General features: G+C 39.8%; 3 protein-coding genes across 3 annotated transcripts; 1 reads left to right on the forward strand and 2 right to left on the reverse strand.

Annotated features, from left to right (window-relative positions):
• Positions 1–644: 644 nt before the first annotated feature.
• Positions 645–3235, forward strand: LOC112790443 (pentatricopeptide repeat-containing protein At2g02980, chloroplastic). The gene is made up of 3 exons (XM_025832853.3): positions 645–1126; positions 1423–1731; positions 1803–3235. Exons 1-3 carry the CDS (start codon positions 702–704, stop codon positions 3187–3189), a joined length of 2121 nt encoding a protein of 706 aa, XP_025688638.1. The 5' UTR covers positions 645–701; the 3' UTR covers positions 3190–3235.
• Positions 3236–3532: 297 nt separating this feature from the next.
• LOC112790444 (serine/threonine-protein kinase STY13) lies at positions 3533–6447 on the reverse strand. Its single transcript, XM_025832854.3, has 6 exons — positions 5701–6447; positions 5255–5387; positions 4913–5108; positions 4358–4482; positions 4112–4270; positions 3533–4006 (listed from the first exon to the last, which is right to left on the reverse strand). The coding sequence occupies exons 1-6, from the start codon at positions 5838–5840 to the stop codon at positions 3692–3694; spliced, it is 1068 nt and encodes a 355-aa protein (XP_025688639.1). The 5' UTR covers positions 5841–6447; the 3' UTR covers positions 3533–3691.
• A 13326-nt stretch (positions 6448–19773) lies between these two features.
• Positions 19774–23582, reverse strand: LOC112790445 (plant intracellular Ras-group-related LRR protein 9). The gene is made up of 3 exons (XM_025832855.3): positions 22637–23582; positions 21382–21548; positions 19774–21186 (listed from the first exon to the last, which is right to left on the reverse strand). Exons 1-3 carry the CDS (start codon positions 23396–23398, stop codon positions 20535–20537), a joined length of 1581 nt encoding a protein of 526 aa, XP_025688640.1. The 5' UTR covers positions 23399–23582; the 3' UTR covers positions 19774–20534.
• Between the last annotated feature and the right edge of the window lie 325 nt (positions 23583–23907).

Consider the following 23907-nt stretch of genomic DNA (forward strand, 5'->3'; position numbering starts at 1 on the left):
AAAGTCGTGAGTTTGGGTATTTCTATATTTGGCTATGACACGAAATACGACACGGGACACGCAGACACACGAATTTTAAAATCTTATAAGACATGGGGACACCGGACACGACAATGAATATAAAGTATTTTTTAGAATATAAAGTATTTTTTAGAAAAATTACAATGAATTTTTGATATTTTATTGCTGTTAAAATATAAAATAATTTTTTAACTGTTTTTAATGTCTTTATTTAATTATATAAAAGTATCTAAAATATTTTTTGTTTTAATAAATAATAATATATATTATTTTTAAACTCATTTCAAGAATATATGTTAAGAATAAGGTTGGACACGCGGACACGTGATAGTATTTAGGTGTGTCCAAGTATGTTCGGAAAAGAATTTTTTATTTTTTATTAAGACACAATTAGACAGGGCAGACACGCGCGTCGGGCGAGTGTCGTGTCCGAAATGTGTCGGACACCCGGACACGACAACTCAATAAAGTGTATAGATCTTTGGTAAAAAAAATTGTTTATTATTTTAAAAAACAATAAACACATTTGCTATTTGTTTTAAATTAGGAGGAGATACTTAATAAAAAATAAATATAATTAATGTTAATTTCTGTGACTAAAATATAAGCACTAAAAAAGACAAAAAAAAAAAACTTAGAAGCACGAGTGAAACAAGCAAGAAGCATTAGCACACTCCAGAATGGTGGCGCCACCGGTAGCACCGACGTGGCCGGCACCGTCCAAAACCCTAATCCCTGACTTCCCATCGGAGAACACAAAACAACTCATTCTCCAACAATGCAAGACACGCGCCGACCTCACACAAGTCCACGCGCTCCTCATCAAGACGCGCCTCATCCACACCACTTCCCTCTCCCTCTCCCTCCTCGAATCCGCCGCACTCATCGTTCCCGATGCCCTCGACTATGCTCTCTCAATCTTCCGCCACCACCACCATCACCTCCGCCTCCGCCGCTGCGACACCTCCGCTTACAACATCATGATAAGGGCTCTCACTTATCACCACTACCCGAGAGATGCCATCCTCCTTTTCAATCACATGTCCCGAAACCTCGTACCTCCTGACCATTTCACCTTCTGCGCCGCCTTCAAAGCCTGCTCCGCGTAACTAACTAACTAACAGTTTTTTAACCGCCAAGGAAGTTATTACGGTTATTTTAATTAATAAAAATGATTTTCACTCTTTTTAGATGCTGTGGTAGATTATATCTATGAACATGTCTTAACAATTCATTATTGGTTCTCGAAAATCGAGATTTTACGTAATAAAATGTAAATAATAAAATAATCTGATTCAGTATATATGTTTTTTAAATCGATTGAGTCCTTTAAAATTGTTATTATTCTGTTCAGTTCAGCTTAATTCCTGTGTTAAACGTAAATTATATATTGTGTTGTAGGGTTAAGGCGATGATTGAAGCGCAGCAGATTCATGCTCATGTTCTCAAGCGGGGGTTTCAGTCCTATGGATTCATTGAGAACACGTTGATTCATGTGTATGCAATTTGTGCTGGGGTGGCGGTTGCTCGCCGGGTGTTTGATGAAATGCCTCAAAGAGATCGTGTGGCTTGGAATGCAATGTTAGCAGGCTATGCCAAGAACGGATACTGGGACGAGGTAGTTGGATTGTTTTTGATGATGCGGGAACAACAAAGTGTTGTAGGTTTCGATGATGTTACCATGATTACTGTTTTGACTGCGTGCGGCAGGTGAGTATAGTAACATTATTTGTACATCAAAATTTGAAATTAATTATTAACACTTAGTTCATATGATGTAGGTTGGTGAATTTGGAGTTGGGAGAGTGGGTTAGGGACTATGTTGAGGCCAATGGAATGATGGGTAACCTTAGTTTGATGACTTCACTCATTGACATGTATGCGAAGTGTGGCCATGTTGACAAGGCAAGAACCTTGTTTGATCAATTGAAATGTAGAGATGTCGTTGCATGGAGTGCTATGATTTCAGGATATAGTCAAGCGAAACGATGCAGTGATGCGCTTGCTCTGTTCAGTGAGATGCAGAAGGCTAATGTGGAACCCAATGAGGTTACTATGGTTAGTGTGCTTTACTCTTGTGGGGTTCTTGGAGCTATGGAAACCGGTAAATGGGTTCATTTCTATGTGAACAAGAAGAAGATGAAGCTCACTGTCACTCTTGGGACAGCACTCATTGATTTCTATGCGAAATGTGGGTCTATAGAGAGTGCGATCGAGGTATTTGAGAAGATGCCAGAGAAGAATGTGTTCTCATGGACCGCAATTATTCATGGTCTGGCTAATAACGGCAAGGGGAAGAGAGCTCTAGAGTTCTTTCGTTTGATGAAGGAAGCAAATGTTGAGCCAAACGATGTGACTTTCATTGGTGCACTCTCTGCTTGCAGCCATGTCGGTTTGGTTGGGGAAGGTCGAGCTCTTTTTCAAAGCATGACTAGAGATTTCAGAATAGAACCAGGGATGGAGCACTATGGCTGTATGGTTGATATTCTTGGTCGAGCTGGTTTAATTGAAGAAGCTTATGAGTTTATCAAGAGCATGCCTATTAAACCAAATGCAATTGTTTGGAGAACACTGCTAGCTTCTTGCAGGGCACACAAAAATGTTCCAATTGGTGAAGAATCCTTTAGAAAGATAACTCAATTGGAGCCTGCTCATAGCGGGGATTACATACTGCTATCGAACACGTACGCCTTGGCAGGTCAAAGCGAGGATGCTAAGAGAATAAGGTCTCAAATGAGAGAATTGGGGATCAAGAAATCACCTGGTTGTAGCTTGATTGAGTTAGAAGGTGTGGTTCATGAGTTCTTTTCTGAAGATGATGAACATTCTTACTCAAAGGAGATATATAATGCAAATGAACAGATGATCGAAAGAATTAAGTTATATGGGTATGAACCAAATATTTCGGAGGCAAGGATAGATGCAGAGGAGGAGGATAAAGTAGTTTCTGTATCTCACCATAGTGAGAAGCTGGCTATTGCATTTGGTCTCATTAAAACTCAACCGGGGGCTACCATTAGAATTTCCAAGAACCTTAGAGTTTGTGGTGATTGCCACAATGCCACAAAGATAATATCCAAGGTTTATAATAGAAAAATTGTGGTTAGGGATCGGAACAGGTTCCATCATTTCCAAGATGGATCATGCTCTTGTAATGATTTTTGGTAAACCAAAGCACTTGAAGAATAATATTTACACTAGTTTGTAACAAAAAGATCTAAAATAGTGTTAATTAAACATCCAGCATGATTCGACAATGAAAATAAACTGTATAAGTGTTTAAAATGAAAGCCACATGGAAATTTTGGTTAATGAAATTCACCATTTTACAAGCTCATGTTGCAATCCTAAGTTCATGCTTTGGGAAAATTTTCAAGTATTTCAAGAATATTGCTGTTACAATAGTTTTAGCCATTGATATACTTGAAAATCTTTCCATACTATGTCTAATTTAAAGGAGAATTTGCTAATTTTATGCATGCATATGTGTCAAAATATGTAAGGAAGAATAGATGAAAAACCAACTAATGGTACTCGAATGTTGTCAAAAGGTAATAATCTGAACATTTACTGTCACCAAAAAGATCTATTTGGACTTGACTCTATCTAACATTCCTCCCCTTCCCCCACCCCCTCTCATATTTATGTTAAAGATTTTTTTTTTCAGGTGTTAATAACACTGGCTGAAGCAGCAAAGAAAACTATTAAGCCTGGTTTCATCTGTTGCTCTTGGTGTATCCCCAGTGTCATCGCGTTTTGCCATCAAGGACCTAGTACCGGGTGACTCTGGTGGCAAGACAGTGTTCTCGGAAGTGAATATTCTTGAAGGAATCATGGGTTCAGGCGGCGCAATGGTGTAAAAATAATTCAGGAGCATCTGGATTATCTGAGTGAAGTTTGGTCGGGCGTTTGGATCCTCTTGCCAGCACAAAGTTAGGATTTCGGCCAATTGCTCAGGAAGATTCTCTGCACTTGGTCTTACATTCTGAAACCAAAAAATGAAAAAGAAAAATCAATTATAAGCTATAAGTTCCATGATAAGACTTCAGAAACAGTTTCATGAGGACAAAATGGGAATGATCTGTTTAACCTTGAAGGCTGCAGCATATGCTGCCTGGAGGTTTGACATGCCTTCAAAAGGAACTTTGTTGTGTATGAGCTCCCACAACACGATTGCGAAGCTATACGCATCGACTTTATGATTGTAATGCTTCTTCTCACCCTGCCTCAGTGTGACAGTGCTATACAACTGCAATTTTTTACATTCGGTTCAATTGGTAAATGGGCATAAATACGAAGAGTCACAGAGAAGAAGCACAGTTATTCGTCTATATACCTCCGGAGCCATCCAACGGTAAGTTCCTGTTTCTGCAGTCATCATCTCAGTTAATGATTCTTCTCTTGCTAAGCCGAAATCTGCGAGCTTGACTATTTTTTGGTCTTCGGTCAAAAGCAAGTTATCTGCATAAAGAAAAAGAAAAGAATAATCATGTCAATTATGCAGATATCAAGCTTTGGCAAGTTATTATACAGTTGAAATTAGAGGAAGCTTCAGTTCTGAAAAACTAGTACTATAACCCAAACGAAGAACTACTCATTTTGTATCAGCATGGCAATTACTACATGAGCACTACAACCTGTAGCTTTCTCCAAGATCAATTATGCACATTGAGATGTATCATGATCCATCAATGAATATTCATGTTTCAATTGAGCTTATAGAAAGAACACATTCAGGTTTGAAATTTTTAGAGGATGTTGTCATACGGCAGATAGTTCAAAGTAGAAATATAGCTGTTGATCAATGCTGCCATAGGAACACAACATCAATGTAAATCACATATCAGACAAGCTTATAGTTTCCTGATCCGAATGCAGACCAAAACATTACCGGGTTTAAGATCACGGTGGATGATCCCATGGGAATGCAGGCACTCCATGGCACGCGCAATATCAAGCGCAAAACCAATGGCAAGATGTCTGTCCAAGCATTTCGGTCGCATGCTAAGCAAATACTTCCGCAATGTTCCTCCCAACAAGAGCTCAGTGACTATCACCATCACAGGCTCCTTGCATGCACCAATAAACTGTTGAGAAACAACACAGTGGTAAATGGTAACTAAATGCCATAGAATCAATCAAACAACTAGTCCTTGTTTTTGTCCCTCAACAAAATGCTATACAATCAAATCAATGGACAAGGATCAAAAGAAACCCTAAACTAAATTCCCACCTTCACCAAGTTCTTATGCTGCACTCTAGACAACATCGCGACCTCCCTCGCGAACCGGCCTTCTCGCTTGGCGATATCTTCCGGAGTCTCTCCTTTGTGTAGAATTTTGATAGCAACAGCCTGGTCTTTGTATCTGATATGAATCCAAACAAAAGAATTTGGTACAATATTAACATAACACCTTAACCAGACACAATTCGAAGACAATTACACAGATCAAACAAGCCTCTAATTCAATTCCACTATGATTCATGCAGCAGCACCTTTTACCCTTTAGAAATGTATCACAGAAATGAAACTACCAAGTTCTAGCAAACTCCTAGGAAATAATAATTAAGCTGCAAAGAATGATGATGCGTCACAAACCACACAAATCAAAAGCTAATAAAATAACAAATCCAGGAGGCAAATGACACCAAAATGAAATTTAAAAAAAAAAAACTTACTTTCCCTCATAGACTTTGGCATGAGCCCCTTCACCAATCCGTGGCCCAACATAGAGATGCTTAGGATCAATAAGCCACTTGGTATCCAATCTGAACTCATCATCAACTGAGTAGAAGTTATTAGCTCCACCAGATTCCATTTTCTATTATTCCTTTTTTCTTTTTAAGTTCCTAAAAAGGGCTCAAACTTTACATGACCCAGATGAGTTTTCAGCTGCCAAAGTTGGTTTTTTTCAGAGTGGAATCAGAGAGAACAGAAAGGAAGAAGCATTGGAAGATTGAACTGAATAGGCATAAGAGCAAATGAGTGGTGGGTATGCTGACATGAAGCAGAAAACTAAAGCAGAACATGCTCTGTGTGCAGTGTTGTAGTGTTGTTGTGTTGTGTGTTCTGAAGCTCAGAACCACATCTCAAAAAGTGGAAGGCCCAGAGATCAAAACTCAGCAGCAGAAGATTGATGTGTTGCATTTCCTTGGGGAGGCAAAAGCATGGAACCCACATGGCTTGAGATTGATGAAGAGAGAGAGAGAGAGAGAGAGAGAGAGAGAGAACAAAAGAAGGAAGCAAAAAAAGCCCAAAAAGATATTTTGAAAATTCATGGGGTAAAGAGAAGAATCCCCGGAAAGGGGAACATGGAAAAGAACCAATCACCAATGTCTCAGAGGTTAAAAGAATATAATGGGGAAGAAAAAAAAAAACTTAATGCGTGTGTGTGTGTGTGTGTGTGTGTGTGTGTGTTTATGTCTTTATCTTATCTTACTACCTCTTACAGTAGCTATGACAATGAAAATTGGATTCTATTTGATTAAGAATATGTTTTGTACAAACTTGAATGCTCTTGAATTTGCATCAATGCACATATCATATGGGGAGAATCCTTCAAATACAGTTTATCTAATTGTTATGTAGGCATGCACATGATCAAATCTTATGTTATACACCTTTTATGATTAAGATTTAAGAAGTTTAAAATTCAATTATTATCATATCAGTTTTCAATCTTTTATTTTATAAGCAAATCAATCCTACTATTAAATTTTGCTAAAAAAAATTAGGCAAATTAACATTTACCATTATTAAATAAAAAATATAAAATTCTCTAAAAAATTTATTTTTTTTTATATCAGTTCTTTATATAGATAAATAATCTAATATATAGAATAATTTATTTAAGAAATAAAATTTTAAAATTTGAATCATTACTTAAAATTTATTAGAAACTAAAGTATCTAACAAAATTTCTTTGAACCAATCCAACAGCCTAAACTCTTGGGGAAAAAAAACCATAAAAGTTTTGTACATAACATTTTTTATTTTTGGTCTAGCACCCTTGAATCTTGATTGTTTCGGGAAGGGTTTAATTTAAACTATATATCCAACAATTTATTTATTTTTTTATTTTTTGGCCATACAATTTTAAATCTTCAAGTGGGTTTATTTGCAAAAGAGGCTGTATCCTTATTATGGCCTTTAATTTAATTATTAATATAACAAAACAATGGGATCACTGCAAAGATTGGATCAGGCTTATGGGCAGAGGCATAATAAACTTCTTTTGTTGATGCATTTGTATTTTCTAATGTAATGTAGTGTAGCATATTCGGTTATTTATGCTTCTATTTAGACAAGGAAACGTGATCCTTTAGAAAGGAAAAATGGCCACTCAATTTGGTTCCTGTGGCACAGAATTTGGAACAGATGCAAACACGTTCATAAAAGGTAGTGACTATTAGTAATGCCCCAAATCACATGTCTATGCAATATCATCTTAAGAAATTGGAGCATTGAACACATCAATTTGCCTAGATACTTTAAGTATTAGAATTCATGTATTTTAGAAAGCTTAAAGGAAAATATAAAAAAAATACAGTTGTTCATACCCTGGCCCAATAATAAAGGCCCAGGTCCAAATAGAAAGGCCTAATCTGAAGAACTAAGCCTAGCTAAGCGCCGACCTACATATAAGAAGTCGGTGTCGACCACGACTTACTGCGAAGAAGTCGGACGTGAGGTTAGCTGGCGGATAAACACTCATTTAAATGAGTAACCGCCCCTAAAATCTCTCTAACCGCTTCATCGAGCCATATCTTAACCTCCCTAAGATAAAGGGACGGTTAATACCCAAAAGATACGGCACTACTCCAACGGTGGTTATTGGCTCACCACTATAAATACACTGACACCCCTCAGGTATCTTTAAGCCCAATACTCTCTAGACCTGCTCACACTCTTGCTAACTTAGGCATCGGAGTGTCTTTGCAGGTACCACCCCCTCTCCTTGTACAAACAAGTCGGACGGAGTCACCCGAGTTGCACACTCATTCGGAAACCTCTTCCTCCACACCTTTGGGCCAACCTACGCCATCTACTCTATTAATCTCCGGTTACCTACCGTGACATTGGCGCCGTTGCCGGGGACCCGAGAGATCATCCATCAATGACGGACAGATTCCACGAAGAAGGCCATGTGGAGACAGATTCTGAGCAAGAGAATCTGGACACAGGCAATAACAATGTGGACCTCGCCCTCCACCAGGAAGTCGATAATCAGCACAGAGAAGGCACCTCCGGGGTAAAAAACCCGAAGGTAAACTCCTCGGAAGGGCGTGAGTCAGAAAAAGGAGGACCATCCCACGTAACTGAACTCATGGGGTTAGTCCACAGCCGCCTGGAACAGTTAGAACAAGAACGGGAGCGGCAAAAGGAAACGGAAAAGAGCCTAAAAGAGGAGATGGAACGACGAAAAGAGTTAGAAAGAAAACTCTTAAAGTTGGAATCCTCCCTCAAAAATCGCAACTCCCGTGACGAACAAGAAGAGCCACCCTTAGGGGGGGGAGGATCCCTTTAGCGAGGACATAATGAGGGCTAAAGTTCCGAGGAACTTCAAAAGCCCTGATATGGACCTCTACGATGGAACTACGGATCCAAAGCATCACCTGAGCAACTTCAAAAGTCGGATGTACCTAGCTGATGCTTCCGACGCTACGCGATGCAAGGCCTTCCCGACCACTTTATCGAAAGCAGTGATGAAGTGGTTCGATAGCCTCCCCCCGAGGTCGGTTACTAGCTTTGAAGACCTCTCAAGGAAGTTTTTGATGAGGTTCTCAATCCAGAAAGACAAGGTGAAACATGCACCGAGCCTCCTGGGAATAAAACAGGAGGTCGGAGAATCTTTACGAGCCTATATGGAAAGGTTCAACAAAGCTTGTTTGGAGATCCAAGACCTGCCCATAGAGGCAGTCATAATGGGGTTAGTCAATGGGCTCAAAGAAGGTCCCTTCTCACAGTCCATATCTAAAAGATACCCCGTTTCTCTAAGTGATGTACAAGAAAGAGCTGAAAAGTACATCAATATGGAGGAAAATGCCAAATTGAGAGACCTGAGTTGGCGACCTAGACCCCCTCCCTCAACTAAAGAGAGGGAAAGGAAAGCCAAGAAAAAGGAAGAACTCGGTCTCGAGAGGCCAAGGAAATATCACTCTTATACTCCCCTAAAAGTTTCCATAGTGGATGTATACGGAGAGATTTGCAATACTGAAAGATTGCCACCCCCTAGACCCATTAAGAATAAAAAAGGGGGGAGCCGCAGCGATTACTGCGAGTACCATAAAATATATGGTCACTCCACAAACGACTGCTACGACCTCAAGAATGTGATAGAAAAGCTGGCTAGAGAAGGTCGGCTTGATAGATATCTCATATAAAGGTCGGACAGTCATGGAAAGAGAAAGCGAGACGATATGGATAGAAGAGACCCACCACCGCAGACCCCAGAGAGACATATCCATATGATCTCAGGAGGATTTGCGGGAGGGGGACTCACCAAATCCTCTCGCAAAAGACATCTCAAAAGAGTCTACCAGGTCGGGGAAGAGTCACCCGACCTTCCTACCATTTCATTCACAAAAGAAGATGGGTAAGGAATAATCCCTGAACACGATGATCCAGTGGTAATAACTATGATCCTAGCAAATGCCCATCTCCACAGAACCCTAGTAGACCAAGGAAGCTCGGCGGACATTCTTTTCAAGCCTGCTTTCGACAAGCTAGGGTTAGACGAGAAAGAGTTAAGAGCCTACCCCGACACCCTATATGGATTAGGGGGCACGCCAATAAAACCACTGGATTTTTGCCCCTCCACACCACTTTTGGAAAAGGGGAAAAATCAAAGACTCTAAGCATAGACTTCATAGTCATAGATGTAGGGTCAGCATACAATGCTTTGATCGGCAGAGCTACCCTTAATCGACTCGGAGCAGTGGTATCCACTCCCCACCTCTGCATGAAATTCCCGACCTCAGCGGGAATAGCAACGGTAAGGGGAGATCAAAAGTTGGCAATAAAATGCTACAACGAAAGCCTAAATCTAAGAGGAAAGGGCAAAGAAGTTCACACAATAGAGCTCGGCGGCGCAAGGGCCAGAGAAGAGCTGCGACCACAACCGGGAGGAAGAACCGAGGAGATACAGGTCGGTAACGAGGAAGGAAAAAACACTTATATAGGAGCCAACCTAGGGGAAACTCTAAAACAAGGGCTGGCTGAACTCCTAAAAGATAATTCCGACCTCTTCACCTGGAAGGCCTCTGACATGCCTGGGATCGACCCCGAGCTCATGTCCCACAAGCTCTCGGTCTACCCAGGGTCCCGACCTGTACAACAAAGAAGATGCATGCTCGGCCCAGAACGAGCCCTAATAGTAGAAGAGCAAGTACATGCGCTCTTGGAAGCCGGCTTTATCAGAGAAGTCAAGTACCCAACATGGCTAGCCAATGTAGTGCTAGTCAAAAAACAGAATGGCAAATGGAGAATGTGTGTCGACTATACCGACTTAAATAAGGCATGTCCCAAGGACCCTTATCCCTTGCCAAGTATTGATACCCTAGTGGATTCCAGCTCAGGGTACCAATACTTATCGTTCATGGACGCCTACTCGGGATATAATCAAATCCCGATGTATGAGCCAGACTAGGAGAAAACGTCATTCATCACACCCAGAGCTAATTTCTGCTACGTGGTCATGCCATTCGGATTGAAGAATGCAGGAGCCACATATCAAAGGTTGATGAATAAAGTGTTTTTCCCTCACCTAGGGACCCTAATGGAAGTATACGTCGACGACATGCTAGTAAAAACCTAGAAGGAAGTCGATCTCTTGTCCGACCTCTCACAAGTCTTTGATACCATAAGGCTGCATGGGATGAGACTAAATCCCGCAAAGTGCGCCTTCGCGGTGGAGGCAGGAAAGTTTCTAGGGTTTATGCTAACACAAAGAGGGATTGAAGCCAATCCCGATAAGTGTAGAGCCATCCTAGAAATGAGAAATCCGACTTGTTTGAGAGAAGTCCAGCAGCTCAATGGCCGACTTGTAGCCCTCTCCAGATTTTTGGCAGGATCGGCACTAAAATCCCTCCCACTATTTTCCTTATTAAGAAAAGGATGCCAATTCGAATGGACTCCGGAATGCGAGGAGGCGTTCCAAGAGTTCAAAAATTTTTTAAGCCAACCTCCTATCCTAACCCGACCAATACCGGGGAAAGACCTCGTTCTGTACTTATCCGTAGCAAACAGGGCTGTCTCGTCAGCCCTGATAAAAGAAGACGAGGTCGGACAACATCCAGTCTACTTCATCAGTAAAGTTCTACAAGGCCCTGAACTAAGGTACCACAAACTAGAAAAGTTTGCCTACTCCTTAGTAATAGCCTCACGAAGGCTACGACCTTACTTTCAAGCTCACAGAATAAGAGTTCGTACGAACCAACCCATGAAGCAAATCCTCCAAAAGACGGATGTTGCAGGGAGAATGGTCCAATGGGCAATAGAGCTCTCCGAGTTCGATTTGAGATATGAAACTCGGATAGCAATTAAAGCCCAGTGCCTCGCCGACTTCGTGGCAGAATACGCAGGGGATCAAGAGGAAAAACCGACTACATGGGGACTCTATGTAGACGGATCCTCCAACAAAACGGGAAGCGACGCAGGCATAATATTGGTAGATGAAAGAGGAACCCAGATAGAGGTTTCCTTAAAATTCGAATTTCCGGCTTCAAATAATCAGGCAGAATATGAAGCCTTGATCGCTGGACTAAAGTTGGCAGAAGAAGTCGGTGCTACAAAGGTGATGATATACAGCGACTCACAGGTGGTGACCTCCCAAATAAACGGAGAATATCAGGCAAAGGACCCTAATATGAAGAGGTACTTGGAAAAAACTTTGGAACACCTTGGGCACTTTGCAGAAACCGAGGTCAAACACATAACTCGGGATCTAAATAGCAGAGCGGATGCCCTATCCAAGTTAGCAAGTACCAAACCAGGAGGGAACAACAGAAGCCTGATTCAAGAAACCCTCCAAGAGCCCTCGGTAGAAAAAACAGAAGATAAGCAAGAGGTACTTGAGGTAATCGGTCTAGACCTCGGATGGATGAACCCCCTAGTCGAATACATGAAATTCGACATCCTCCCTAAAGAGGAAAAAGAAGCTAAAAAGATCCGAAGGGAAGCACAACACTACACCTTGGTGAGAAATATCCTCTACAGAAGGGGGATATCGACACCATTGTTAAAATGCGTACCGACCTCAAGAACCGCCGAAGTTTTGGAGGAAGTACATAGTGGGATCTGTGGAAACCATCTCGGAGCAAGGTCACTAGCCAGGAAAGTAATCCGAGCTGGATTCTACTGGCCGACCTTGCAGAAAGACGCCACAGAATTTGTGAAAAAGTGTCAACCATGTCAGATGCATGCAAATTTCCACGTAGCTCCACCAGAAGAGCTCATCAGTATCACTTCTCCATGGCCTTTTGCAAAATGGGGAATGGATTTGTTAGGTCCTTTTCCCCAAGCGCCAGGACAAGTCAAATACCTGATCGTGGGGATAGATTACTTCACAAAGTGGATAGAAGCAGAACCATTGGCCACCATCACCGCTCAAAGAAGTCGCAGGTTCCTCTACAAAAATATCATCACAAGATATGGGATACCTTATTCCATTACTACAGACAATGGAACCCAATTCACCGACGCCACCTTTAGAAGCTTAGTAGCCAGTATGAAAATCAAACATCAGTTCACCTCGGTAGAGCACCCACAAGCCAATGGGCAAGCCGAGGCAGCCAACAAAGTCATACTGGCAGGACTAAAGAAGAGACTGCACGAGGCAAAAGGAGCTTGGGCTGAAGAGCTCCCTTAGGTGCTATGGGCTTATAGGACAACCCCCCAATCCGCCACGGGAGAAACACCTTTCCGACTAGTCTATGGCGTAGAAGCCATGATACCAATAGAAATCAATGAGCAAAGCCCAAGGGTAATTCTCCATGACAAGGTCGGAAACGTACGAGGACACAAAGAGGAGCTCGACTTGCTCCCCGAAGTCCGAGAAGATGCCCAGATAAGAGAAGCGGCATTGAAACAAAGGATGACTACAAGGTACAACAAAAAAGTCATTCGAAGAACATTTGCCCCGGATGACTTGGTCTTAATCAGAAACGACATTGGAGTCAAAAAATCAGGAGAAGGAAAGCTCGCCGCAAATTGGAAGAGACCATACAAAGTCAATGAAGTTTTAGGAAAAGGTTATTATAAAGTAACCGACCTGAACGGCACTGAGTTACCAAGGTCGTGGCATGCTTGTAATATGAAAAGGTACTATAGTTAAAAGCGAACTCTACTCCCTGATGTACTCTTTTCCCAACTTCATGATTTTTTTCCCAAAAGGGTTTTTTCTGGAGAAGGGTTTTTAACGAGGCATCATAGTAGAGGCTAAGGAAAAATAGGCTATTAAGACCCTTAGTAGCAAGAAGGTACCTCCCCAATTAATAAAGATCTTTTTCATCTACAATATCTCTTACAAAATCCCTTTTTATCTTTCTAAGTCTTTCTACGAAACGCACCGACTTAAGCTCGACAAAACGTGAAAATCCCATGAACCGACCTAGATGGTCGTCAGGATAAAACGACGAGGTACAAGTCGGTGTAAAGAGGTTATATGAGTTGATCGTGAAAAACTCGGGAACAATCCGACTCATAAGTCGATATGAGAACCCGATTAGAAAAGCTCGGAAACACTTCGACCTGTAAATCGGAGCGAAGAACCGAGTAGAAGAAAATGCATCGCAAAAATAACCTAAGTCATAAGAACTCGCTAAAACAAAGTCGAGTATAGGGGATAACAGAAAGAGATTGGAAAACCTAGGAAAAGTTTAAAGGCTGTCCCAAAGGTCCTTAAACAAGAAGCTCAGAAAAACAAACAAACCAAAAGGGAAGGTTTGCAAGAGAAGATCACGCATAAGGTAATCTAAACCCTTATCCCAAAAGGGTATCCATTTTTGTTAACTTAAAAAACCCTTATCAAAAAAGGGTATTTTTTTAAATATTTTGTTTATGGCCTGGGGAGGTTAGAAGAAATTGTTCAAACTGCACAACCAAGAATAAATAAATAAAGAGTTTTAAAATGGGGGGCCCACAGGCCGGACCCCCAATAGCCAAAGATCATTTTTTCACAGCAGACGGATCACCACCACCAGAGTCAGGAGGAGCGCCACCAGAAGCATCCATGGGAGATGAAGAGATCGGAGGAACCACTGAAGTACTCGGAGCATCTTTAGAGCGAGGAGGAGACTCAATAATCCTCTGCCCCCGAGTCTTCAACTCTGACTCAGAAACAATTACGGGGGTAGGAGGATCTACGATGGCACCATCAATGACAACTTTGTCAGGATGTAAAGGAGAAAGATCCAAGTCGGGAGCAATAACCCTGACCTGCTCCAAGAAGATCCTCCAAGAATCCTCGGCACCATCGACAATAGAGTCCTCCAACTCCTCATATGCTTTCCGAGAATTCAACAGGTCAGTCTTCACAGACACAAGATCTTTGAATAAACTTTGATAGCTGGCATGCGCTGTTTTCCTCAGATTCATCTCCATGTTGCATTGGGCCTGCAAAGCCTTCCCTTTCTCCCGGAGGGTATCTCTCTCCTCCCTCAGCTTGGCAATTTCCTTCCTCAACTCTCCCTCATGCTCTTGATATGCACGAAGCCTTCCTTCCAGCTCCTCGACCCTCGAGGTCGTCCCTAAACAGCTGAGAGGAGCCCTCTCAAAGATATCCAAGAGCTTGCCGCAGACCCCCACCGCTTTGAGACTCTCCTCGATCATAGTGGTAAGGTGGCCCCGAACGGACATATCATCCATGCCTATACGAGCATGAGGATAGATATTCTTTCGGACGAATGCAAGGGCATCCGCTTTAACCTCCCCAGAAGAACCAGACTCTAAGGTCTTGCGCTTCTTGGGATCAGGGGAAGGTCGGACGACGGGGGGCGGTTGAGAGGGAGTTGAAGAAGAAATCACCATGGGATTGGAAAGAGTCCCAACATTCCGAGGAGGAGGAGGAGGAGAGATAACCCTGGCACCACCAGACCGAGCGCGAGACTTAGCTTTAGCCTCCTGGACCCTCTGAAAAGATTATTGAGCGTTTGTCTTTGCCATTTCTGAAAAAGAAAACAATAGCTAAAGAATCAAACAAGTTGGAATGATCAGTTAACAAGTCGGGAATCTAACAGACCAGGAAAAACTACCTAGCTGTGATTGGATAAAGGTCGGAGACCCTTGGAGAAACTTTTTAGTATCCAAATATGGGGCCCTCCCCCACACTTCTCGGAGGAACCCCACGACGACAGCCTCTACTTCATCCAGGTCATCCAGACCATATTTCTCACAAGGGGAGGCCTCCAGCCAGTATAAAAGAAAGCGAGAAAAAGAATTATCATCCAGAAAAAAGGGGTGATGACCCTCTACAGCTTGCACTTTGAAAAAGAAATTTTTAAAGTCATGAAAAGATTCATCAAAAAGGGTGAAAATCCTCCGACCTTGTATGGCTCGGAAGGAAACCCATTGTTGTTTATTGTTCAGCCCACTAAAAGGCTTGGTCATATGAAAAAGATGGAAAAAGATTTTCAGAGAAGTCTGGAAATCCAGAGCATGGCTAATAAATTGGTAAATTTTCAAGAAACCCCAAGAGTTGGGATGAAGCTGGGTAGGGGCAACCCGACAATGCTGCAAAACAGACATCTCAAAATCTGAAAAGGGCAGAAAGACGCCCAGACGGGTGATCATGCACTCATACATAAAGAAGAAATGGGGAGCCGTTTCGTTGGCTCTCCCATGACAAACTCGGTCCTCTAAACCTGGAACAAGCAACTCATATTTAGGCTCATCCTCATCCGAAGTACAGAGCCGGTGGTGGGTGCGAAGATGAGTAATAAACTCCGCATCAACCAACGGCTCCTCCCCCAGAACAGTAACGTCAACCCAATCTACGGAGGCCATTTTCTTTCTCTAAGAAAAATGAGGAAACCTACAAAGGGAAAAAAGAAAAGGAAAAATAAAAAACAAAGGTCTCTAGAGAGGAGAAAAAGGAACCGAGCAAAAGTCTACAAACCTATTTCTCTACAAAGTAAAGTCATACGAAAAGTGCGAAGAAGGAGAAAGAAACTAACCTCTTTCTGGAAATGAAGGTAGGAAGAAGCAAAAGTCTCCGGAGCACGAGAATGTAGTACGAGTGAATACATCACGAACAAAGAAAGAAGAAGTTTGAAAGATTGCAGAAACGGAAAAAGGAAAGAGAGGGAAAGTATTTATAAACATGCTAAGGGGCATAATGGTAAAAACGAAGCAGTCATTAATGAGAGTGCACCGTTACCAAAGCCATCAATCCCTAAGTGCATCCCTAACGGACACGACGCTTGAATAGACGTAACTGTCAGAAACAAAAGGTCGCGAAAATCACGTCAGTTTAAAAAACCCGTGTTTCCTCCAAGAAAGTCGGCTACGAACTCGAGTTAAATACTTGAACCCAAGCCCTAAAGAGATCTTGGGCTCAAGTAGTGGCACTGTTCATACCCTGGCTCAATGATAAAGGCCCAGGTCCAAATAGAAAGGCCTAATCTGAAGAACTAAGCCTAGCTAAGCGCCGACCTACATATAAGAAGTCGGTGTCGACCACGACTTACTGCGAAGAAGTCGGACGTGAGGTTAGCTGGTAGATAAACACTCATTTAAATGAGTAACCGCCCCTAAAATCTCTCTAACCGCTTCATCGAGCCATATCTTAACCTCCCTAAGATAAAGGGACGGTTAACACCCAAAAGATACGGCACTACTCCAACGGTGGTTATTGGCTCACCACTATAAATACACTGACACCCCTCAGGTATCTCTAAGCCCAATACTCTCTAGACCTGCTCACACTCTTGCTAACTTAGGCATCGGAGTGTCTTTGTAGGTACCACCCCCTCTCCTCGTACAAACAAGTCGGACGGAGTCACCCGAGTTGCACACTCATTCGGAAACCTCTTCCTCCACACCTTTGGGCCAACCTACGCCATCTACTCTATTAATCTCCGGTTACCTACCGTAACAACAGTAATAATTTGCACATATGAATTAATATAGTTTATACCTATATTTTTCAAAATTTGCATACATAAATAAGTAAAATTTATTTGTTAAAGATAATGTATTTGCATTAGTCAAATAATAACAAAAAAACACTAAAAATAGATCCGCTAAATTCTCATATTTGTTATATATATGTGAGTGTATTTTGCATAATTCTATCATGTATTGATTTGATTATTAGGCCCAGTTTGAGTAAACAATTTAAACAAGCTCTTTTAGAAAAAAGAACTTAAATTATAAAGACTTTTATTAATAGCAGCTTATAAATAAATTATTTTATATTTGGATTTTTAGTTATAGACGTACTTATTTTAAAGTTATAGCGTTTGAATAAATAACTCAAAAAATACATTTTTTTACACAAGAAAATAGAAATTAAAATTACGAATATTTTTCAATATTGAATGTTGATTTTACACAACCTAAAACTAAGACAATCATTTAGGCAATTGATTGTTTATTTACTCTTGTTAGTTCCATTTTGTAGACAATTGGTTCTTACTACGTAATATCATTAGAAATTGGTTCTTCTACTTCACCTTCACCCATAACAGTGTTTTTGTATGTTGTGAATAGTAATAAAATTTTAATTCACAATAATCTATTAATCTTGATGTCAATGCTAAAGAAATTATTGTGTAGTTAGTGTTTGTTGTTTTATTGTGTATGATATGGTAAGTAAAAATAAAAAATAAATATAAAATGTGTGTCCATGTATATTTTGTTGCTATTTTTTTATTCCTATTAGCCTTTTCCTTTTTGGGATCAAGAACTTGTTATAATTAAGTTATATAAAAATAAAATCACATATGAAAAAAAAATATACTTAAAACCGAGATTTTATATCACACACAATGTTAAATATAAATTTAATAATAAATTGAGTGATAAAATGATAAAAAAGACACTGGAAGGAATATATGTAATAGGTAGTTCAAATAAAATATTGTTTTAAAATAGTGGTGGAGGGTCAATACTTTCACCAAATGAATCATTACGTGAAAATGGTGGTGAAGAACCAACCCCAGATGTAACATTCGGTGAAAACGATGGTAGAAGGCCAGTACTTCTAACAGGAACCTTACGGCTTACGTGAAAATGGCGGTGAATGAATGGTCAGTGTTCCAACAAAAATAGGAAATATTTTCACATGGCCAATAATAAAAGTAGATTTTTTTATTTTAAAGTCAATTTATTTAGAGTGAAAACTCAACTGCAGTCAACTCTACGTGAAGTTGATAATTGAGAGACATTAAATAATTTGACTAAATTTTTATGTAACATTTTTATATATTAAACGTGAAGTTGACTGCACTTTTAAGTTTTTACTATTAATTTTTTAAAAAGGTTAAAAGTTTTTTTGTAAATAGTATCATTCAAAAATAAAAAAGGTAGCTTCTACTTTTTCTCAAAAACGGGCTCTAAATTTGTTTTAGGACGTCCTTTATAATCAAAGGGCAGTCTTCGTACTCGATTCCAATAAATGGAATTGAATAGGATATCATCTTCTTAGTCTTTTCAATCAGTGACCAATCAACATAGAAGAAGGCATTTCTGAAAAAATAATACATAACAAGTTCATAAAAGTTCAAATATTAAAGTGTATGACTAAAGAAAAAAAAATCACTCATGCAAAAAAATAATAAAATTTAACAATTAACAATGTTTGTGAACATTGATACATGAGATACAGTTTCATATGTAACCAATTCAAATAATTTTAAAATAAGGAGATAATCTTATATTAGTAAATTATTTTTTCTAAAACAATTGGAGCTGTTAATCCTTGTGTAAGCATGCCTATGTTTTTGTAGGAATTTATAAAAAACAAGGGAATAAATAAGCACTTAGCCACATTAGGTTCCAAAACAAATTAACACTTAATCAATAATAGGTAATTTGAAATTTCTAATTCCGAAATTGATTTGTCTTGTTGCTGAGAGTCAATTGCTCCGCAAAACCCCAGTTAATAATTGTAGAGATTATAATGTTATTTTATGCAAAATTATAATACAATGCAGTATATAAAATTTTCAAAGTTTATTAGACCTCAATGACTTTAAAACTTGCTTTTCTTGAATTTTATCAAATTCAAGTTTTTTTTTTATGCTATTCTCCAACTCGACAAGTAATGCTTAATCCATTGCAAGTTTGAGATTTATTTAAGAATTTATCATTGGATAATTAGTTGCTACATGTACAAAACAAAATTCGAATCTCCAATACTTATTTAAGCAAGACTAGTGAGTTAATTACTAGACTAACCCAACTTAGCTATATCAAATTTAAGCTTAATTTAACCTAATTAATTCTTTGCAACTCAAATTAAGACCCAACCAATTGTCAAATCCTCACCTTTGGACATGAAAATCCTTTAAAATTTTGAGCGAGCTATCCTCAAGCCAAATAGGATGTATCATTATGTTCGATGGTGGATACTCTAGATAAGAACCCAAAAAAAAAATCAGAACAACAGATTTCAACCTATTTCTCTCTCTCTAGTTGACTATTAATTGAAGGAGATGTCTTTCCAACCAATTTGTGTTTCTAACAGTTTCCCAATCAAATTTTGCTCAATGGAGCAATTGTTACATGCGGGTCCCTTTAGAAAATTCACATGATAATCAACAATGATGCTTATGATATAATTTACTTTTGTAAACAAAGATTCAAAAGCTCGAACCATATTCTATAAGAACATAAGTTCGACTTCTCCCCTGCCATATGCAATTTACAAGTATCCTGTAAGGCCTTTTGAGCCCGGAACTCTGAAACCATGCATTGACTTTTGTAGTATGCATGGTTAAACTTTCCAAAACCATAAAAGAAAAACGTAGTATAGGATTTGCTTGGTAGTTCCCACATGTAACTGACATCTGAAACAACCTCATGATCAAAACACTACCCAAAACATTGGATTAACAGTTAAAATGGTCCCTAAAAAGATTACGTGTTCATCAACTTGAACCTCGAAAGATCAAATGCTACATCTTGGTCCTTGAAAAATGCAATATTAAATCAAATTGGTTCTTAAGCTAACTAGATGATAACAAGTTGTAAAATGAATATATCATGTATCATCACCTAACTTATGAAAGAACCAATCTGATTCATAGTTATATTTTTCAAGGACCAATTTGAAACATTTGATTTTATTCAGAGACTAAATTGACACACACTAATCTTTCACGAAACATTAGTGGAGTTGATTATCAACGAAGATTAAAGAAAGACAAAAGTTCTTTCATCAGAGCATCCATCCCTACGGAAGACTTGCAAATTAAGCAGAAGGGAGAAATTGCAGTAGTAGATATAGTATCTATCATCTTCATTTGACATACATGTTTTGAGAACCTCCAACACATGCTGGATCATCATCTCATAGCTGCTGATCAAGATAAGCATCTTTGGGAGATTTGGGTGCCATAGGTGATCCAACTGTTCCAAGATACCCAATTACATTCCCGGAAACATTCTTCAACCACGACGTGCTTCGTGTTAACCATCCATTCTGTGCTTGCTCTTGCATTTCTTGGTTGCTTTTCCTTTCTTCCTCTAGCAATATATCAATCCATCTCTTCGCCATAAAGGTTTTTACAGCCTCGACGCCTTGATTTACAATCTCCATTGGTGGTAATTCAATAGGATTCTGATCCAAGTTAAGCTTCGTCAAATTTTCAAGGCGACCAAATGTATCAGGAAGTGCATGAATTTGATTGTTGCTGAGATCTAATTCTTTGAGGTTAGTCAAATCACCAAACGTCTCGGGTAGTTCTTTGAGGTCACTGAAGTTACTGCTCAGGTTGAGAACTTCCAGATTGGTGAGTCTCCCAATTGCAATGGGAAGTCCATGTAGCTCATTAAAGTGAGCATCCAGATAGCGCAGCGACTTCAACTCACAGATAGATGACGGTAGAGATCGAATCTTGTTCAGTTGAATCATGAGTTTCTTTAAGTTTGGCAGTTCATATCCAATGTTCGTTGGCAAATATGTCAGACTGTTAAAGCTTACATCCAGCTCCACCAATGACCTGATTGTGCAATGAATAACAGATTTGATCAACAAGATCTATAGCATGCTTATGGGGTAAGTTCTTATAACACTTGGATGAGATTGTATAAGGATTTTAAAGGGAGTCACAAAAATTATGATATTCTGCAATTGTTCAAAACTGGTGACATTCAATAACAATTGAAAAGATTGCTCTTTTGAAATTCTCAGATACCTGCACTGACAGATGGGATCAGGAAGGGCACTCAGCTTATTCCCAGAGATATTGAGAAATTTCAGTTTTTGCAATAACCCAATTGAATCTGGAAGTAATGTCAAAAGGTTTGATGATAGATTAAGCTCCTCCAGATTTTGTAATCCAGCTATCGAGTCGGGAATTGTCTGTTTAGTTTCACAGAACATGTTAGTGTAAAATAACAGTCGCAATCAAGACTTTTTACACCGAGTGTTGTGCATACATGGTTCAAACTTCAAACGATGCCATTATATACTGTTATAAATCATGTCTATAAAACAGCTGTTTAAATCCAATACATTCTTAATAGTGAGAGAAGAAAGAGAAATCATAAGAAAAGCTATACACAACTAAAGTAAATAAGAACCTGTAAGTTGCAATTAAGATTTCAGTCTGTAGGTTTGGGAATTAACAGTGGAATGAACATCATTGTTCATCATCCATTTTAATGCTTGAGCTAAATATATGCTAAACACAGGTCACATTTCTATGCGAAATGTTACAATATTTGCTTGCATAAGTATTAAGTAATTCATTTTCTTAACTACCTCATCATTTATCAATCACTAGTTATGTGCATATCTGGTAATTCAGAAGTCAACAACTACCAAACCAAACTATTTCCCTTTGCAACTTAGCTTAAACATGGAAAGGCTTCACTTTCCGGACTTTACCAAAGAAGCAATAAAGCTCATTCAACATCACCTCTGCTTACTCTCTCATTGATCTTACGCCCACTCCAAATTGAAATGATTCAAATGAAGGTCTCACATAGTACATCCATCGCATAATGCACATTATTTTCATCAATAAAAGCATACTACCACACCTCATCAAAATTAAATTCATAAAACTCAGTAGAATTCACATAATGCATTCTAGTCTAGAATGCCAATTAGTGTAACTTAGATATCTAATTAGGTGGAAAATCTCATGCTGTTGTCTGTGAATATGATAGTTAGGAGTCCGAAGATGACAATTTAGTTAAATATATTAAACCATCTATGAGTTCTCAACTATCAACTCTGCTTCTGAGTCTCCACCATCCAATTATGTATTGCCATGCCATGTCGTGTCAATACGAATATTGCACTCTCAATTTTATTCTTCTTCTTTCCCCTTTCAATTTCATGTTATCTATTGCAGTGGCCTTCATCTAACTTTCTTGATCATACACAAAAGAATCAAATATTGAAACATAATAAATAAATATATTCAATAGGATGAATCTTACCGAAAGCTGATTGGCGGATGCATCAAGCACCACAAGGCCGGAAATCCTCCCAAACGCCTCCGGCAACAACCGCAACCGCCGGCCAGAAAGATCCACCCTCTCCATCCCTTTCCCGTAAGCTTCCTGCAGTATTTCCGCAACCTCTTCGTTCAGCTCATCACCAGCAGCAGCAACACCGGCGTCATCGGCGGCATCTCCGGCGCCGCCGTAGATCCTAACGAGTCGCTTCTCGGCGTCAGCAAGAAGCCTCTCGTACGCATCGTGCATCTCATCGAGCTGTATGACCGACTTGACGACACGCCTCTCCTTCTCCGCTTCCTCCCTGCACTTGAGCTCCCTCTCGGCCTGCCGGGCCCGCCAAGTGTGGATATCCACGTCAGCGGGCCTGGGCTCCAGAACGATCTCCTCCAGCTGGCGTGACAGCCTGGCCTCCAGGTCAGCCAGGTCGGCCCTGGCGGCGTCGACTTCCTCGTGAGTAGGGCGGTCGCCAATTAGATTGAGAACCGATCGGGCCTGAGCGACGTCGGAGATTGCACCGCCCATGGAGGCGAGGAGGTTAGCGTCGTCAAGGTTGGGCATCTGGCCCAATAATTGTGGGCCGAGTGGGCCCACAGAAGAAGCAGCAGCAGCATCGGAGAGTGGAGGCGGCTGCTCGAGGTCGTCAAGGTTATTATTGGAATCTGCGGCGGTTTTGGGAGTCAGAGAAGGGAGACGAGACATGACGTAAGAGAGGATTGGGAAGTTAGTTGGATTTGGATCCATTGATTTTCTTCTTCAATTCTTTTCTCTCAGTTTCTGAGTTTGAACTTTGAAGAAGCGAGCTGAGTCCAGTGTTTACTGTTGTGTGAATTGGGAATTCCGCTTCCCCTCGTTTTCTTCTCTTATTATATTTCTTTTCTTTTTTTATTATTTAAATTACTTAATGGCTGCCTTCTCACGCTTCTTTAATAATTTATTCTTTTAAAAATTATAAATTCATTATAATCTTTTTGTTAAGAGATATATTCGCCTTATTATTCTGTAAACACGACATAGAAATTATCTCCACTTTTATTGTGATAACAATGTGGATGACCATGATTTGGCGGTCAACCTTCTCAAAATTGAAGAAATTAATTTTTTAAAAAAATTATATTTAATAAAATTTGACAATATAATCTGTATATAAATAGAGGCTTTCTTTAACAAAACACACAATAATAATAAAAATAGTAAATATTTTTTTTCTCTCTTTTACATATTTCTCTCTCTTATATACTTTATTATAATAT

The sequence above is a fragment of the Arachis hypogaea genome, chromosome 3 (genome assembly GCF_003086295.3).
Source record: "Arachis hypogaea cultivar Tifrunner chromosome 3, arahy.Tifrunner.gnm2.J5K5, whole genome shotgun sequence".
NCBI classification, from domain to species: domain Eukaryota; kingdom Viridiplantae; phylum Streptophyta; class Magnoliopsida; order Fabales; family Fabaceae; genus Arachis; species Arachis hypogaea.

What these genes read in the sequence shown, in the direction of transcription:
- LOC112790443 (XM_025832853.3), top strand. Translation starts at nt 702, where the DNA reads ATGGTGGCGCCACCGGTAGCACCGACGTGGCCGGCACCGTCCAAAACC. An exon ending in GCCTTCAAAGCCTGCTCCGC is followed by an intron (nt 1,127 to 1,422) that starts GTAACTAACTAA and finishes ATTGTGTTGTAG; the next exon opens with GGTTAAGGCGATGATTGAAG. An exon ending in GTTTTGACTGCGTGCGGCAG is followed by an intron (nt 1,732 to 1,802) that starts GTGAGTATAGTA and finishes CATATGATGTAG; the next exon opens with GTTGGTGAATTTGGAGTTGG.
- LOC112790444 (XM_025832854.3), bottom strand. Translation starts at nt 5,840, where the DNA reads ATGGAATCTGGTGGAGCTAATAACTTCTACTCAGTTGATGATGAGTTC. An exon ending in GCCAAAGTCTATGAGGGAAA is followed by an intron (nt 5,388 to 5,700) that starts GTAAGTTTTTTT and finishes GATTCATATCAG; the next exon opens with ATACAAAGACCAGGCTGTTG. An exon ending in ACCGTTGGATGGCTCCGGAG is followed by an intron (nt 4,271 to 4,357) that starts GTATATAGACGA and finishes AAAAAATTGCAG; the next exon opens with TTGTATAGCACTGTCACACT.
- LOC112790445 (XM_025832855.3), bottom strand. Translation starts at nt 23,398, where the DNA reads ATGGATCCAAATCCAACTAACTTCCCAATCCTCTCTTACGTCATGTCT. An exon ending in CATCCGCCAATCAGCTTTCG is followed by an intron (nt 21,549 to 22,636) that starts GTAAGATTCATC and finishes GAAACTAAACAG; the next exon opens with ACAATTCCCGACTCGATAGC. An exon ending in GATCCCATCTGTCAGTGCAG is followed by an intron (nt 21,187 to 21,381) that starts GTATCTGAGAAT and finishes TTGCACAATCAG; the next exon opens with GTCATTGGTGGAGCTGGATG.